A 17,673-nucleotide genomic window follows, 5' to 3' on the forward strand; every position below is an offset into this window, starting at 1 on the left:
ACCCTTACAGGTCATCATTATCTGATTGGTGGGGGTGTGACACTTGGCACCCCCACCAATTAGCTGTTCCCAGCAACCAGCCAGAAGTGCTCAGTTGCGGAGTTGCACAGCACAACTCCATCAATGGTGTAGTCAACATGGCCGGGTACTGCACATCCACCTTCTGTTGGAAACAATAGAGGATGGATGTCCAGTGCCCGGCTGCGCCCACTATATGGTTGACATAGCTGTGTTGAGGAGCTTTGCAACGGAGCACATCTGGCTGATGCTGGGAACAGCTGATCGGCATGGATGCTGGGCACCACACCGACACCGATCAGATATTGATATCCTATACTAAGGATGGGCCATTAACGTAAAATTCGACATCCCCTTTAATATTACATCTTGCCTATAGCAACCAACAATTCAGAGTAGACCATCACCCTATATTCTACATCAAGTTTAGTTACTAGCCTGCAAATCCCAAGAGACTAAAAACGGATATAAGCAGCACCTGGATGGATCGAGGTATAGTTGTCAAGGCCCATGGTGTTGAGGATTATAGGTTAAATGATATAATAACATATTATATAATAGAGTATAAAATACAAAAAAAAAACATGTTTTGAAAGCTTACAGCTTTCTTTATAAGGATATCAGTAATATTTATGACTTTGACCTGATGAAGAAAGATGTACGCTTTCGAAATGTGTGGTCTTTTTATATGATGTGATTATATGATTAAACACACGAGTGTTTCTCACTAAATTAGAAAATCAAAAAGTTAATTTATCTCAGTTTTTCAAAAAAAAAAAAAGTGAAAAAAGTGAAACTCATATAGAGGGATTACAAACAGAGTGATCTATTTCAAGAGTTTATTTCTGGATGTTGAGGATTATGGCTTACAGCCAATGAAAACACAAGTCATTATCTCAGTAAATTAGAATAATTAACAAAAAACACCTGCAAAGGCTTTTAAAAAGGCCCGTTAGTCTGTTTCAGTAGGCTCCACAAATCATGGGTAAAGACTGCTGACTTGACAGATGTCCAGAAGGCAGTCATTGATACACTCCACAAGGAGGGTAAGCCACAAAAGGTCATTGCTAAAGAAGCTGGCTGTTCACAGAGTGCTGTATCATATTAATGGAAAGTTGAGTGGAAGGAAAAAGTGTGGTAGAAAAAGGTGCACAAGCAACCGGGATAACCGCAGCCTTGAAAGGATTGTTAAGAAAAGGCTATTCAAAAATTTGAGGGAGATTCACAAGGAGTGGACTGCTCCTGGAGTCATTGCTTCAAGAGCCACCACACACAGACGTATCCAGGACATGGGCTACAAGTGTCGCACTCCTTGTGTCAAGCTACTCATGACCAATAGACAACACCAGAAGCGTCTTACCTGGGCCAAGGAGAAAAAGACCCGGACTGATGCTCAGTGGTCCAAGGTGTTGTTTTCAGATGAAAGTAAATTTTTCATTATATTTGGAAATCAAGGTCCCAGAGTCTGGAGGAAGAGTTGAGAGGCACACAATCCAAGCTGCTTGAGGTCTAGTGTGAAGTGATGGTTTGGGGAGCCATGTCATTATCAAGACCAAAAAGTCAGCGCAGCCGTCTCCCAGGAAATTTTAGAGCACTTCATGCTTCCCCCTGCTGACAAGCTTTTTGGAGATGGAAATCTCATTCTCCAGCAGGACTTGGCACCTGTCCACACTGACAAAAGTACCAATACCTGGTTTAAAAACAACAGTATCACTGTGCTTGATTGGCCAGCAAATTCACCTGCCCTTAACACCATAGAGAATCTATGGGGTATTGTCAAGAGGAAGATGAGAGACACCAGACCCATCAATGCAGACGAGCTGAAGGCTGCTGTCAAAGCAACCTGGGCTTCCATAACACCTCAGCAGTGCCACAGGCTGATCGCCTCCATGCCACGCCACATTGATGCAGTAATTGATGCAGAAGGAGCCCCGACCAAGTATTGAGTGCATTTACTGAACATACATTTCAGTAGGCCAACATTTCGGATTTTAAACACATTTTTCAAGCAGTTATAAAGTATTCTAATTTACTGAGATAATGCCTTGTGTGTTTTCATTGGCTGTAAGCCATAATCATCAACATGAACAGAAATAAACACTTGAAATAGATCACTCTGTTTGTAATGACTATATAATATGAATTTCACTTTTTGTATTGAAGAACTAAAATAAATTAACTTTTTGATATTCTAATTTAGTTAGATGCACTTGTATCTCCAACATAACAGGACACAACAGCTATACCTCAATCAATTTAGGAGCCCATCTCTGTTTTTTTAAGTCCCTTGGAATTAGCACTGATGTTGAGTGACTGATGTTTTTTTCTAGAGAGAAGCTGCCTATAGTATGGAAAATCTCTGAGGTGGAAGTATGCTATGCCAAATACTCCCCACAAACAAGGTGAGCAATTATGCAATCGATCCAGTAGTTGGCAAAATCTACTACCTTAGAAAACTAAAAAAACAGCAGCGCTCCTCTTAGTTACTGGTCTGGACATACTGCATAACAGAAAATGTGATACAGGACATATTTTAAATTTCCTCCCATAGACATACCAAAGTCTTACGCAGTGTATGGGCCCTGACATTTTTACCACATCTAATTTCAAATATGGAATATTTAGTAGCAGCACCATACCTTTAATGAACGATACAAAAGACACATAGAGGTCATGGGTGTTTAGTTTTTCGGGCTTTCCATTATTTGGCATATTTAAGGTGATGGTAACATTATCTCTCATCTGAATCTTTTCAATAGATCCATTAGGACAAAAAGTGCCAATTTTAAATTCCTGTTTGTTCGTGGAACTCAAGATGTCATATGTGAACCCTGCAGCCGTCGTGTTGCACTGTTTATCTGCCACATTCTGTTGCAGATACATGGACTTGGATACTATTTCAGTACTGATATATTCCGGAGCAATCAATTTCCAAGTGTAACTCTCCAGCCGCACAGGAAAATCAATAAGAGATGGTGGGATGTTAAGGAGCATGTTGGATATTTTACAGATGGTGAGATTCCAGCATTCTAAAAACACAACAAAAGAGAAAGAAGATAAAATGATATACTCTGTACTGTGGGTTTAACTAAAGTAACAAATGTACAACATTAATAAAGCAGCAACTAGTGATGAGCGAGCATGCTCGCCATTACTGGGTACTCGCCCGAGCATCTCAGTACTCGAGATGCTCGGAGCTTGCCGAGTGCTTGCGTGATGCTTGGGCGGGAGCTCGGGTCCCCGTCCTGCATATCTGGCGCTATTTAGAGCACCAGTCATGCAGGGATTGTCTGCCACTCACAGTAATGTCACAGCCATGGTGGTTGTGGCATTACAGTGATTGCCCAAATCGATGGGAACAGTGCTCACAGTGAAACATGAAAAGCCGGCAATTCATCAGCGACATACACCAGTACCCAACAATTTAGAACAGAAAGAATAGAGCGTCACACATAGATTAGATAGATATTATATATGTGACTGACATGTTTTTAAGTACAGTGACAGTGTTGGTTACTGTACTTGTCATTTAGTGTTAAAATAAAGGATTTATTAAAAAAAAAATTGCCGTGGGGTTCCCCGTAATTTTAGTCTCTAGCGGAGGTTAAGCAGACGGCTGGGGCAGATGTTTGAAGCCTGGGAAGGGGGTAATACCCACAGAGCTTCCCAGGCTACTGATATCAGCCCCCAGCTGAATACCTAGCCTTTTCTAGCTATTAAAATGGGGGACCCCAAAAAAAATGATGTGGGGTCCCCCCTATTTTAATAGCTAGCAAAGGCTAGGCAGACTGCTGGGGCTGATATTAATAGCCCAGGAAGGGTGCCATGAATATTGGCCCCTTCCCAGGCTAGAAACACCAGCCCTCAGCAACCCCAGAAATGGTGCATCCATAGGATGCGCCAATTCTGGCACTTAGCCTCGCTCTTCCCATTGCCCTGTAGCGGTGGCAGTGGGGTAATAGGGCTGGGGTTGATGTCAGCTTATAATGCCAGCTGACATCAAGCCCAGGTTAGTAATGGAGAGGCGTCTATAAGACACCCCCATTACTAACCCCATAGTGAAAGTTAAAAAAAACACCAACGCCCAGAATAAAGTCCTGTAATTGAAATAAAGACACAATACTTTAATGTTCTAAATTAAACTGTACTTACCATCACGCCCATTCCAGCTGAAGCCAACGATCTCCTGCAATAAAAGTAAAATAATAAGCAAACCTCATCCTTACCTTTCCATGGTTCCCAGGACGGCTTCAGCTCTGCTACATTGACATGACAGGCTGGATCATAGCAGAACGCTGCCATCCAGCTTATCATCCTTCAGAGACACTGCGAAGCGCAAGCATGCCTGCGCTCCGCAGTGTCTCTGAAGGATGGCATGCTGGATGGCAACATTCTGCTACCATCCAGCCTGCCATCTCAATGCCATTCCAGCGTGGGAGAATTCTCCTGCTCAAGTGGTGACATCATTTGCCGGCACTGCTTGAGCAGGAGAATTCTCCCACGCTGTCAGTGACGTGCATGAAGTGAGCTGAGTTCATTGGACATGGACTCTGCTCATCTGGATGCCGTCACAGCCAGACACTGAGGAACTTCTCAGTGTCTGCGGCATGGCAAGCTGGATGGCAGCGTTCTGCTACGATCCAGCCTGTCATGTCAATGTAGCAGAGCTGAAGCCATCCTGGGAACCATGGAAAGGTAAGGATGAGGTTGGTTTATTATTTTACTTTTATTGCAGGAGATCGTTGGCTTCAGCTGGAATGGGCGTGACGTTAAGTACAGTTTAATTTAGAACATTAAAGTATTGCGTCTTTATTTCAATTAAAGGACTTTATTCTGGGTGTTTGTGTTTTTTTTAACTTTCACTATGGGGTTAGTAATGGGGTGTCTTATAGACGCCTCTCCATTACTAACCTGGGCTTGATGTCAGCTGGCATTATAAGCTGACATCAACCCCAGCACTATTACCCCACTGCCACCGCTACAGGGCAATGGGAAGAGTGTGGCTAGGTGCCAGAATTGGAGCATCCTACGGATGCACCATTTCTGGGGCTGCTGAGGGCTGGCGTTTCTAGCCTGGGAGGGGGCCAACATTCATGGCACCCTTCCTGGGCTATTAATATCAGACCCCAGCTGTCTGCCTAGCCTTTGCTAGCTATTAAAATAGGGGGGACCCCACGTCATTTTTATTTGGGTCCCCCATTTTAATAGCTAGTAAAGGCTAGGTATTCAGCTGGGGGCTGATATTAGTTGCCTGGGAAGCTCTGTGGGTATTACCCCCTTCCCAGGCTTCAAACATCTGCCCCAGCCGTCTGCTTAACCTCCACTAGAGACTAAAATTACGCCAATTCTTTCTTTAATAAATCCTTTATTTTAACACTAAATGACAAGTACAGTAACCAACACTGTCACTGTACTTATTATATATGTGACTGACATGTTTCCATCTATCTAATCTATGTGTGATGCTCTATTCTTTCTGTTCTAAATTGTCGGGTACAGATGTATGCCGCTGATGAATTGCCGGCCGGATTTTTTAAAGAGAGGGGTGCATGAAAATCGGAGGGCACTAGTGTGTTCCAAGTGCCCTGCTATGTTTTTCATGCACCCTCCTATATATCCTGCTTGCCTATATATTATGCCTGCCTGATGTTTAATTAAGCACTGTTCCCATCGATTTGGCCAATTTTTGAACTTCTGCAGACCGCCGGGCGGGACCGCCAGGAAAGTGCTCGAGTTTCCCATAGACTTACATTGGGCTCGTTGCTCGGGTAGAGCACCCGAGTATTCCAATGTGCTCGACCCGAGCATTTTAGTGCTCGCTCATCACTAGCAGCAACATATATAAAGAGAAAAAGTGCAGTCATTTACCAATGCACGCTGACTTTTTTTTTTTTTTTTTTAAATAAAAAAAAAAAAAAAGAATCTATAAAGCTTCTGTAAAGCTGACTTGGTTATTTTCCATGGCTGTGTGTGAATGTAATGCAGCTACACATTTAAAAAATGTGTGGTTTTGAATTTACAGAATAGGTCCAATTGAGATCGGCCAGGACCTAATTTCTGACGATTATGGCAATCTGTAGTTAGCCACATAGTATATGAATATTACTGTGGAGGAAACCTCACATGAAACTTTGCCTAGATGCTTCCATTAATTTTGTTTTAGCCCAATTTGGCTCTTTTTCAGGTCACAGCAGCTGGTTAATGCCCACTGGGACCAGTTTACTTCTCACAACTCTCCAGTAATGCCAACAGTATATAAAATGCAATAACACCACCATTTTCTATTCTCCATCAATCCAAAAAAAATATAAAAATTGACTAATACGAAGTTTAGAATCGCACAACAGTGTAGTAAGCATCCATATTCCTACCGATTGTTTTTTCTGCCGTTATCATCAGGTTGGTCAGATTGTCGCAAAGAAACGAGATTTTGTAGTATTTTGCTTCATTAAGCACAAGCTCGGGATAGCATTCTCCAAATGCCTTACAGATGACACACACAGGAGTAAATGAGCGCCCAAGTGGTCTCTTGCCTACTATACGCACAACAAGACCGCTTTCTTTTGTCAAATCCAGATGATATAGTTTGTCTGAGGATACATCTGAAAATGCAAACGCAAATTATACAATACTAAATATAGGTTAGTAAGTACCACTAAAAGAAATTATGCTTTATACAACTTATAATAGGCTATATATAACATGCTTAAAATAATATCTGCATAAATGGAAAGTTCGTAAAGCATTACTTAGTAAGTCTTGATAAATTCCCTACCAATGCTTAAGTAAAAAATTTTTTGTTCTGTATTTTATTACAAGCTTATACCAGAATTTACACACATGTACATAATTTTTCTAAGTAATTAAGTAATGTAATAGTAATTCACTTATAAAATAATAAGTACACACATTGACAACATTGTTGGTACCCTTCTGGTAAATTAAGTGAAACCTACAGTATTAAAATAACTTGAAACTGACAAAAGTAATTTTCAATTTAAATCTACTGAATATTAACGAATGAAAATCAGAAACTGGTTTTGAATTTTGGTTCAAGAGAAAATGAACATGGCCTGGGCAAAAATTAGGGTACCCCTAGAAAAGATTGAAAATAATTTGACATGCTAAACTAAGTTGTGTTCTGTAATCAGCAGCACAGATGTCTAGATGTTTACTAACTTTTAAATGGTCAGTCTGCCTATTGCAGGGTGAAAAGTAGTCACTGTGCTGTTTGGCATCATGGTGTGTACCAAACTGACCATGGATCAAAGAAAGCTAAGGAGAGATGAGCAAGAACATTATAGACAAACAAGTAAAAAAGTAAAGGCTATAAAACCATTTCCAAACAGCTTGATGTTTCTGTTACTACAGTTGTGTGGCACCCTGCTGTTCACAGGTAACACAGGACCCAGGGAGCATGGATGGACTTCTCCACAAGAGGCCCACATTACATACAAACACCTCCACCCTTCCACCTCATACCACCAGAGGGAGCCCGTTAGAGACATATATATGGAGGGTGGAGCCAGGCAGTTCAGTCAATCAGAAAGAGTCAGAGTCTGAGAGCGTGCTGACGCTGAGAGCAGCAAAGAAGCAGCACGCCTGCTGCTGTGTTCTGAGGGCCCCGAGTGTGGCCGACGGCGAGGAGGAGAAGAGAGAGGAGTTGAGGGGGCAGAGGAGCATCATAGGCTCACCCCGAATATACAAACCGGACACCGGGTCCGCGCCTACAGGGTCCTTTATACCCAGTAGGGATCACCGGCACACCAGGAGGACTACAAGTCCCTGGCCGACCTGAAGCTAAACCCTTAACAGGATCAGGAACCATGAAGGCCCCAGCGTTACCAGGGATAGTGGTTGCTAGCAGAAGGTCCTACTACCTAGCGACAGGTGAAGGAACAGCATGACACATAAGCTAGGCCCAGTTGCAGGCTGGCTAGGAGCATACAGAGAGACAGACACGGACCAGGAGGCCTTATACCCGCTCACTGGGGAGAAGTCCTGAAGTGCACCCATCCTACTAAGTACCCTGGACCGTACCTGACATCCGCACCAGTAAAGGTATTGAAGCGAATCCCCTGTCTGTCAGTTACTCCTGCTGCGCCATTCCGCCAGCACTACAGGTCCCAGCATCACCACCCACCATCAAACTCTACCCTGCTGCCCTGAGGCCCGCTCCACCTGTGGGGAGCTGTTCCATCCCAGCTGCCTTATCAACTGCCTCAGAGGTCTGCAGCAGCGCTGGTACAAATTACCAGAAACCACAGGTGGAGTCACGATCGAACTATAAACCCCATATAAACTTTCCCCCCTTTTAGTTGACCGCCCTGGGCCACGGACGGGGCCAGCCACTGTGACATATCCCTTTCCCCCAGCATCTATCGGCCTGGACTCAGAGTACCCCATTGCCCTGGGGGCGCGACAGTTGCACATATTATTTCAAAGTCTAAAGGTCTATGAGACTGTAGTCAACCTCTCTGGACGTGGCCGCAAAAGGAAAATTAATAAACTGAAGAGATCGATAATCCAATTAGTAATCAAGGAGCACAGGACAACTTTCAAAGAGGTTAGAGAAGAACTCCAAGGTCAAGGTACATCAGTGTCAGATTGTCACGGTCTTGGCCAAAATGGACTTCATTGATGACGAAAGAGGAGGAAACCACTGTTAAGAGCAAATCATAAAAAAATTAGACTGGAATTTGCCAAAGTGCATATTGAATGTCCTTTGAGAGAACACTGGAGCTTTCTGGCAAATCCCATCAGCTAAATGTTTACAAAAGCAAAAATGAAGCGTACAAAAAAAACATTTCACCTACTGCAAAATATGGAGGCAGCTCAGTTATGTTTTGTGGCTATGGGCTGCATTTGGCACAGTGTGTCTTGAATTTTTACAGGGTACAATGAAATCTCAAGACTATTAAGGCATTCTGGAGCGAAATTTGCTGTCCAGCGCCAGAGATGTTGGCCTGAGTCGCAGTCACAGCTGAAAACATCCAAGAATGGCCAAGAACAAAGCACTGGACTCTTAAGGGGCTTCTATGACCCCTGACTTAAATCCTATTAAACACCTGCGGATGAAGCACATGATAAGTTGGCCAAAATTCTTGGACAGGTGCAGAAGTCTCATTGAGAGTTGAAGAAATCATTTGCTTGCAGTGATTGACACAGAAGATTGTGCAACAAAATATTAAAAGTTAAGGGTACAATCATTTTTTTTTGACCAAGCCAGTTTAGTGATGTTGAATTATTTTTCTGTTGAACTGAAGTTCTAAAGCAGTGTCTGATTCTCATTCTTGATATTCAGTAAATTTCAATCAAAAATTACTTTTGTCAGTTTCAAGTTATTTCAGTGACCAGTGTGGGTTTCTCTTACTTCAACAGAGGGGTGCCAACAATGTTGCACATGTGTGTACTTATTATTCTATTTAACAAGTGAATTATTATTACATTAATAAATTATTGACCTCAGCATAACTTTTCTAAACATGGTGTTCTAGAAATTTTGAGCAACACTTAAATACACCTTGGCTACATATAATAAGTTACCGAATAGCATTAAAAAAACCAAACACAACTCGACATTTTCTTATGAATGTTCATTGAATAGTTGTTGAGACCAACTTGAAAATACTAAAAATACAGTACATTAGCCTCTGCCCCTTGATAAATTTTGGTCCTGACCAGTACAATTTTTCAGATTTTTTCTCATGTTCTGATCAGACAACTCTAACGTATATTCTTTAGGCTGTCCACGCATTTTTTTATGAGATGTAAGGCAATATTTATTAATTTCTTACCAAATATCAGGTAAATAAAAAGAAAAAAAAGTAAAAAATAGTCTGTTCATGTTCAATTTTTTTTTTTTTAAATAAGACATGACCTAGCTAATGGGTTTTGAATAGGATTGGTAAATGTTTATTTTTTTATGTTTCAGGTTGTGTTAGGTTTTTCTCCATTTTCTAGGATATATCTCGTAAAAGGATCAGAACATATTTTGGCATTTTTTCTTATTTACCCTTAAACTAGAAATAGAGGAAAACAAACAGTCTTAAAAAAATTAAAAACTTTTGCTGTCATGGCTGTTGTGGGTCTATCGAAACATGGTCATGTGTGACAAGTCACTTGATGATCATGTGATGGCTCATGGATGAGACCCTCATATGACCAGGGTGTTCACAGATATCAAGCAGAAATGTTATTTTACAGTCTCTTGTGGCTGCCTTTGACAGCCAGCCATCCATCGCTCCCATTGAACAGTCAATCAAGAATAAGGCCCAATAATTATGAAAAACCCGTTATTAGGTTGTTCAAGTCTATTTAATGTAATTATTATGCAAACATTCGATGTTTGATGTAAGACTAGTTCTAGGTAATGTCATTGTTGTGCCAAATTGAAGCTACTTCATAGTGTTCCATAGTATACCTAATGACGTGGATTTTTTTTGTACCCTTCCTCTGAATGATATATTCCAACAATGACATCCTTTTGCTGTGTTGTAGGCTGTTTATGAACCAGGGCTTTTGCTGTAAAATGCAACAAATAAAATGTAGGAAAATCCTACTAGAACAGCTAAAATTTACATGGGATTAATCAAAATCACTGTAAATGATGGCAGCTGTGTACAAAGTACGATTTAACAGGAGTTTAAATGTGATTGGCTAATTCTGATCATAACCACATCCCAAATTATAAGAGGGTGTTCACACTTATGCAACCACATTATTTTAGTTATTATACCTTCCCCCTTAAAAATGATTTATTTGTTTCTCAATTGATTTGTACGTATTATGGCAGACATTAGAGGTGGAAAAAAAATCTGAAAGGATTGTATGAATTTTTCACATGACAAAAACCTAGCATTTTAACACGGGTGTGTAGACCTTTAATATTCTCTGTATACTGTATGTATGTGGTGTTTACTACAAACTGTACATCATTTCACTTTCACATTGATGGCTCTCCCTTTAGTTAGAACAGACTGGGAAATCCCTTTTCCTGTGCACACACCCTCTTATAGAAGGATCCGGATGGCGGGAGTGCTTAAGTTTATAAATAGTCTGCAGCCTGAGGAAGTGCAGAGTAGTCTTGTTAGCTCATGTAGAGTTTGCAGGGATCCTTAACCATCTAGTCTATTGTTCGGCATACCCCCAGGAAGGCTTATTACTTTACTTCCCAGAGGGGAGCTGCGCTTATGAGAAGTCGTTGAAGCCAGAGCTGCAGGTATTTGGAATGTTACCCCAATTCACTAATGAAAGAACTCTTCAAAGCTGGATTCTCGAAACGTTATGTAGAATGAATGCCCTATAGAGTGGAGGACCTGGTGTATGTGGCCCAAACATCAAGGGCTTAGATACAGTCTAGTGTACACCTTGGAAGAGAACCCACTGCTGCTGTTTTTTTTGATGTTTAAAAGAGTAACTACACTTTTTTGTTTCAATTACGTGATGGCTGCTGAAATGCTCTGCAGATCAGTGGGGGTCCAGGTCTCGAGACCCAAAACGATCACTGGAAACACTTGTCTGACTTGTGCTACTTAGGAAGCAGGAGAGCTCTGCCTCAGCCCGATAGCTCCCACTGAGTAGTGCGCCTGCTCGATAGAAAGTCATTCTCCAGTCTGTACCAGCTCATAAGAAAAGTATAAGAGAACTTTAGACCTATTTGGAGGAATTAAAATTTAGCAGTAACAGAATAAATATATACTGGCAAAACGTCGACATTATAATATAGTGAATATAACTTGAATCAACTGGCATTACAGCTAGTATTGTATAAAAAAAAAAAAAAAAAAAAAAAACTTACTGCCTCGATTTTTATTTTGCACAGTGATGCCAAAGTTCAAGCTTAGGCCTGGGTGACCAATTATCTGTTGATCTACCTCACAGTTTCCCAATGATAAATTGAAGTTCCCAGGTATATTCGCTGGCTGATTATCTGTCAGTTTTGACCCAGTGTACATTGGTAGGTAGTAGTATACACGCTCCTCCCTTTTCTTACACATAGGGCGAGTATAATCGAAAAAGTGCACAATGGCCGCATGGTTTTCAGGCAGGACAAATTTCCAGGTCATCTCTTCATTAGTAGGGAATGGGTCAGGGTAGTTTGCAGACAGCAGAGTTACAAATGACTCTTGACGGAAAGAGGATTCAACAATGCTCAATCCTGTAAAAAGAACATTCTGTCAGTACATTATGTTAGATGCACAGTCTAAATACCACTTCCTAAGACCCAATTCATGGACATCTGAATGAGGTCTAAAGATGGGGGCCAGCCATTGAGTTCAGCAGGCCTCCCTGACTGGCATATGACAAGAGAAAGGTTAGGTAGTTGCATATCAACATGCCCAATCCTTTCATACTCAGAGGAGCTAAACTGCCGACAAAAGAGTCTGGCAGTGGATAACTTTCATCTCCTTATTGAGAACACATTCAAGCTCGAATGAGGCAAGTGTACAGGTGTATGGGGGTGTAACCATCATATGAACAAGGCCGCATCTAATTTCTCTCATCTGTGTGCTGCCTGTTTTTATGACGGACAGCACACTGATCCATAGAGTTTATTGGAACCATTCATGTGTCCGTGTTTGTTTGGATTTTTAAAAGGATCCATGTGTTCATTCCATTAAGGGGTTTTCCCGAACAAAGTACATTTTAATTAGTAGATCTTGGAATAAAAATAAGTTCCACAATCGGATGTGTAAAAAATAAAATTATATATATAATTTTATTTTTTACACATCCGATTGTGGAATCTAATTTTATTCCAAGATTTATTGATTAAAATGTACTATGTTCATAGGCCACTTTAAGGCTTATTCATGCATGCATATAATCAGTCCATGTACTCTCTGGTGTCTACCATTGACCTATTATAGCCAGTTTGCACATGGCTGATTTTCCATGTGAACCAATGGACCTGGTAAGGATTTTTTTTTTAAATTAATAAATAAACCCAAACATGTACAACTTTAGTCCGTTTTACGGTGAAGAAAAAGCCTTGCAATGTAAACGTAGCTCCGGCCCATTCTACCACAATGCGAACATACAGAGCTGTGTAATGGATCAGTCACGGTAACAGTTTGCAGAAGCGACTCGCCAATTTTCCAGTACCTCCATCTGAACTCTGCTTTAAACGCAAGTCTTATGCTCATCTGTTTATGTAGACCAGACTCAGCTATTTAAGTCTAAGATATAAAATGGATGGAAAACTGATGACACATGGGAGAAAAATAGTCCTGTTTTAAAGGAAACCTGCCAGGCGATGCATGCTGCCCACCCGCCAGCTCTTCTTCGCACTGCTAGAGGTCACCGACATGTCCCTCCATACGTATATGCAAGGGAGGTACCGGTCAGGCACCTGAAGTACTAACAGGTTTCCTTTAAAAGAGTACCCGTTCTCACCCGTGTGTGACAGAGCTGTCTTTTTCTGGGCTATTAAATTGACAAAAGTAGTGCATGTTGTGATTTTTTTTTTAGCAAAGTATATTTTCTTTGAAAGATCAGAGCATTTTAGTGAAAAATGTACCTGGTTGCAATAGTGCAGCTGTAGCGCCCCTGCGGGTTCAGTCGCCACAGAGGTACAGCATCTCACCCAAAGGTGTGGTATCTCACTCTCAGATAAGGATGGAGTGCTGCCCGGGACCCTAACACCAACATCCAACACACCACTCCAGGCCAGTAGGAGGGGGCAAGATGCCTCTGGTTCTTGCTGAGCCCCTTCCCTGGCTGGAGTGGAGGGGAACCAAGTGAGGGGGAACCATGTAGTGGGTGTGGGTGGAGGACGTAGTTCAGAGGAACACAGGAAAGGAAGCTGTATAAAAAGGGGAGCCATCTTAGAGAGACTAGCCAGTCTAAGGAGGAAAGTGAGGGGAGCAGAGGCTCTGCAGGAGCTCTGCTCCAGAGGCGGGCCTAGCCAGTGAGGCCCAAGTCTGAAGAAGGAGAGAGAGGGAAGAGGAGAGGGAGCAGGAGAAAGGCTCCAGGAACAGAAGAAGGGATCCTAGGGGTACGGGAAGTGCTGGAGGCCACCAGTACGCCCGAATCTGCCAGGCGGTGGAGGGATCAAGCTGCAGAGGGGACCGGCCTCTTAACTAGTGGAGAACTACAAGGCTCAACTAGAAACCGGGGGCTGCTGTACTTGCAAGGTGCAGTGGCAACATCCGCAATTATATCACCGAGAAGGTGGTCACAGAAGGTCCAGGGGACTGCAGGTCGCCCGACAAGACCCGAGGTTACCGGATTGGGACACTGATTACGAGGCGCAGGGCAGGAGGGTGAGAGCCAGCGCAGGCAGACAACTGGGAAAGGCACACAGAAGGGGGTCCCGTTAAGTGCTCCTGAATTATCTGGGGGATTGCTGAACCCCTGCTTGGTGAACGCAGCGCGACGTGGGAGGCTATAAGCTGGACAGTGCAACCTGAGGAACTTAACAACTGTGAGTAAACTCGGAAGACTGCACCCCACTGTCTCTGTGATTATTATCTGCACCATCACCCCTGCAGCTACAACGCCCAGCATAACCCATAACATCTACACTGCCCTGGAGATAAGATCTACCTGTGGAGAGCCACACCATCCCTGCTGCAGTAACATCCCCTCCAGAGGACCTGCTCCGCAGTGGCGGCTCCACATAGCCGCATACCACAGATGGCATCACGAACTATATATAAAAACTATAAATCCCCTGTAAATATTCCCCTTTTGAATGGCCGCCCTGGGTCACGGACCGGGTCACCGCCACTGTGACATCACCCCAAGCAACGACCGGCCCGGCACCGAGTACCCCACGGCCCAGGGGGAGCGTCACAGCCATGCAGCAATTCATGTTACCCACGGTTTGGGCAACATGAATGAGCAGACAGAATACTTTTAATGGATGTAGCATAAATTGTCTGGCCAGTCTCAAAGGATTTTCCAAGTTCTAAATATTTCGTTTTTAAGGTTGAAGTTAGAGTTACAGTAAGTCCTTAGAGTTCAGCCTAACATGTTGATCCAGAGGAAGGCAATATCCCCATGGGGCAGACACTAATAGCTCCATATTAGGGGAAAAATTCCTTCCTGACTCCACATAGGGCAATCAGACTAATTCTCTGGATCAACGTCCCATCACAGAATCTAGTGCCAATAACCTGTAATATATTTATCAAGAAAGACATCCAATTTCTTGATTTTTAACTATGAATCATCTATTACAACTTCATGGGGCAGAGAGTTCCATAGTCTCACTGCTCTTACAGTACAGAATCTGCACCTGATATGATTAAACCTTCTCTTCTCTAGACGTAGAGTTCACCCAAACTATTTTTGAGGGGGCCAACACTACTTTTTAAGTTTCTCATGGTTTATGCTGTTAATATTAATGGTATTAATGCGATATCTAATTGTTGGGTTGTATTTAACTCTTAGAAGCCCTGCCAATCAGCTGATTGATGGGGCCATGAAGCAGAGTAGTGAAGCTGCGGCCTCCGCTATTCTGTTTTCCTGCATGCAGTCTATTGATTGGGACAATGCTTCTAAATGCCTAACTGCTACTATGTACCGTAGATTGCGTGCAAATAGATCCAAAGATGATGCATTATGTCTTTGGAGTGTGGGAGGCAACCGGAGAACCCAGAGGAAACCCACGCAAACACGGTGAGAACATACAAACTCCTTGCAGATGTTGTCCTTGGTGGGATATGAACCCAGCGCTGCAAGACTGCAGTGCTAACCACTGAGCCACCGTACACCCCTTAAATAGCTTTGGCATATTTTTATATTATAAAACACACAGACTTTTTTTGGGAAGGGGGGGGGGGGGGCTGGACTTTTCAGAGAGCCCAAAATGTTTTTGTAATCCTGCACAACCTGTTTAATAACAATGAAGAATGAAATACGTACAATAGTATGGAACGGTAAAGTTAACAAAATTCCTAAGAAAATATTTCTTCAAATACTTACTTCTAATGGAAGATCTATTTGCAATACTAATTCCAGGATCTTTGATATTAGCATTCCACGGCAGACTTAAAACAATAATTCCTCTTTCTTGGACTTTAATACGGGTGACAGTACCATTCCGGCAGAAGGTCCCAATGGAACAAGACGAGTCGCGGGAATAAGTGCTGATCTTGTAGCTAACAAGGTCGGGACACAGGCTTGATGGATGTATCTGTCTCAGGGATGGCATAGGAAAGCCTAGTACAAGGCCATTGTTCGTGGAGGTCAAGATGTTCCAGGTGAAAGTCCGATTTAAGCCTTCTATGTTTGAAGGCTGTAAACTAATATTCAATGGACACACACCAGAGCTGCAATCTAAATATGACAGGAAACAAACAAATCATTTTTAGTGTCTGCAGATATTCATTAAAGGGGTTGTACCAAGGTTGGAAGTTATCTCCTATCTTTTGAGGGAAGCCTACACCCTAATTGCTGTGGGTTCAATGACTGGAACTCCACCAATACCAAGAATCAGGGCTCTTCATAGTGTGAATAAAGCAGTGATTGATCATGCACACCCCTGCACCATTCATTCTTCATAGGAGAGCCAAAGACCAGCTGTGCTCCGCTGTCTCCGATGCTCCCATTATGAAGGAATAGAGCAGAAGTACGCATGATCAGCCACCACTCCATTCACATTCTGAAGAGCATCGGTTCTCTGGATCGGTTGAGGTCCCAGTGGTTGAACATAATTTAATCTATTACATTGGGTACAAAATTCAGTAACTACTAGATTTCTTTTTGCTTTAAAAGAATCAGTGGCATGGATTGAAGGGAACCGGTCACGTGAAAAAAAGCTATTAACCTGTAGATATGGGGCTCATCTGCAGGTTAATAGCATTCTGAACCCCGGCGCTTAGACTCCCACTGCCGGGGGGAAATGAACTTTATTCCTACCGGTAGCATTCTGGTGTCAGTCACGAGGGCTGTGCCAGCATGGATTCAGCCACCGCTCTGTGTATAGAGAGCAGCGGCTGTAACCATGCCCCCAGCACTGATTGACAGCTCACTCAGCATTAGACCTGGCTTTAAGTGCTGGGAGCATGGATACAGCCACCACTCTCTAAACACCGAGAAGTTACTGAACCCGTGCCGACACCATCCCCGGGACTTAAACCCGAACGCTACAGGGAGGAATAAAGTTCATTTCCTCCTGACAACGGAGCTCTAAGTGCCCAAGCTGGGCAGGTTCAGAAAGCTATTAGCCTGCAGATTAACCCCATATCTGCAGGTTAATAGCATTTTTTTCACATGGCAAGTTTCCTTTAAAAGGGGAGGAGGAGGAGGCTTCTATTTTATGAATTTTTGTTTTAAAAGTGAGTAGACCTGTATGAGTAATACGTTTTTTTTTATAGGGCTGCTTAGATGGTTTTGATTTGCTTTCAGATGAAGAATAGAGAAATGAAACTAACCAGAGAGGTGAAGGTTTTTTTTTTCAATCCCAAATATAAAGCAAAGTGTGGTCAGATGCAGCAAGTAAACAAAGAAAGGAAAATTTTATAAAAAGGTCTAATCAGTGGTCAGCCAGTCTATTGTACGTGTTCTGGTCAACAAATGAGCAAAGAAATCCAACCCAGCAGATAAATGAAGAATAATGTGTCCAAATTTGTATCAGTTACTTGCATTAAAAGGGTATTTTGTTTGGTCAAAATCACTCATCTGTGCTGCCTCATTAAATAACAT

At 42.4% G+C, this 17,673-nt stretch overlaps 1 protein-coding gene across 1 annotated transcript in view; it reads right to left on the reverse strand.

Annotated features, from left to right (window-relative positions):
* The window catches only part of CDCP1 (CUB domain containing protein 1), a 126,486-nt gene that overhangs the window by 19,310 nt on the left and 89,503 nt on the right, over positions 1-17,673 (reverse strand). Inside the window, exons 3-6 of the mRNA XM_073678165.1 lie at positions 15,952-16,305; positions 11,819-12,178; positions 6,390-6,620; positions 2,658-3,047 (exon numbers count right to left, since the gene is read on the reverse strand). Coding sequence (XP_073534266.1) covers positions 2,658-3,047; positions 6,390-6,620; positions 11,819-12,178; positions 15,952-16,305 — 1,335 coding nt within the window. The remainder of the gene's footprint in view (positions 1-2,657; positions 3,048-6,389; positions 6,621-11,818; positions 12,179-15,951; positions 16,306-17,673) is intronic.

The sequence above is a fragment of the Phyllobates terribilis genome, unplaced genomic scaffold (genome assembly GCF_046119375.1).
Source record: "Phyllobates terribilis strain yellow unplaced genomic scaffold, ASM4611937v1 Scaffold_4__5_contigs__length_816908805, whole genome shotgun sequence".
NCBI classification, from domain to species: Eukaryota; Metazoa; Chordata; class Amphibia; order Anura; family Dendrobatidae; genus Phyllobates; species Phyllobates terribilis.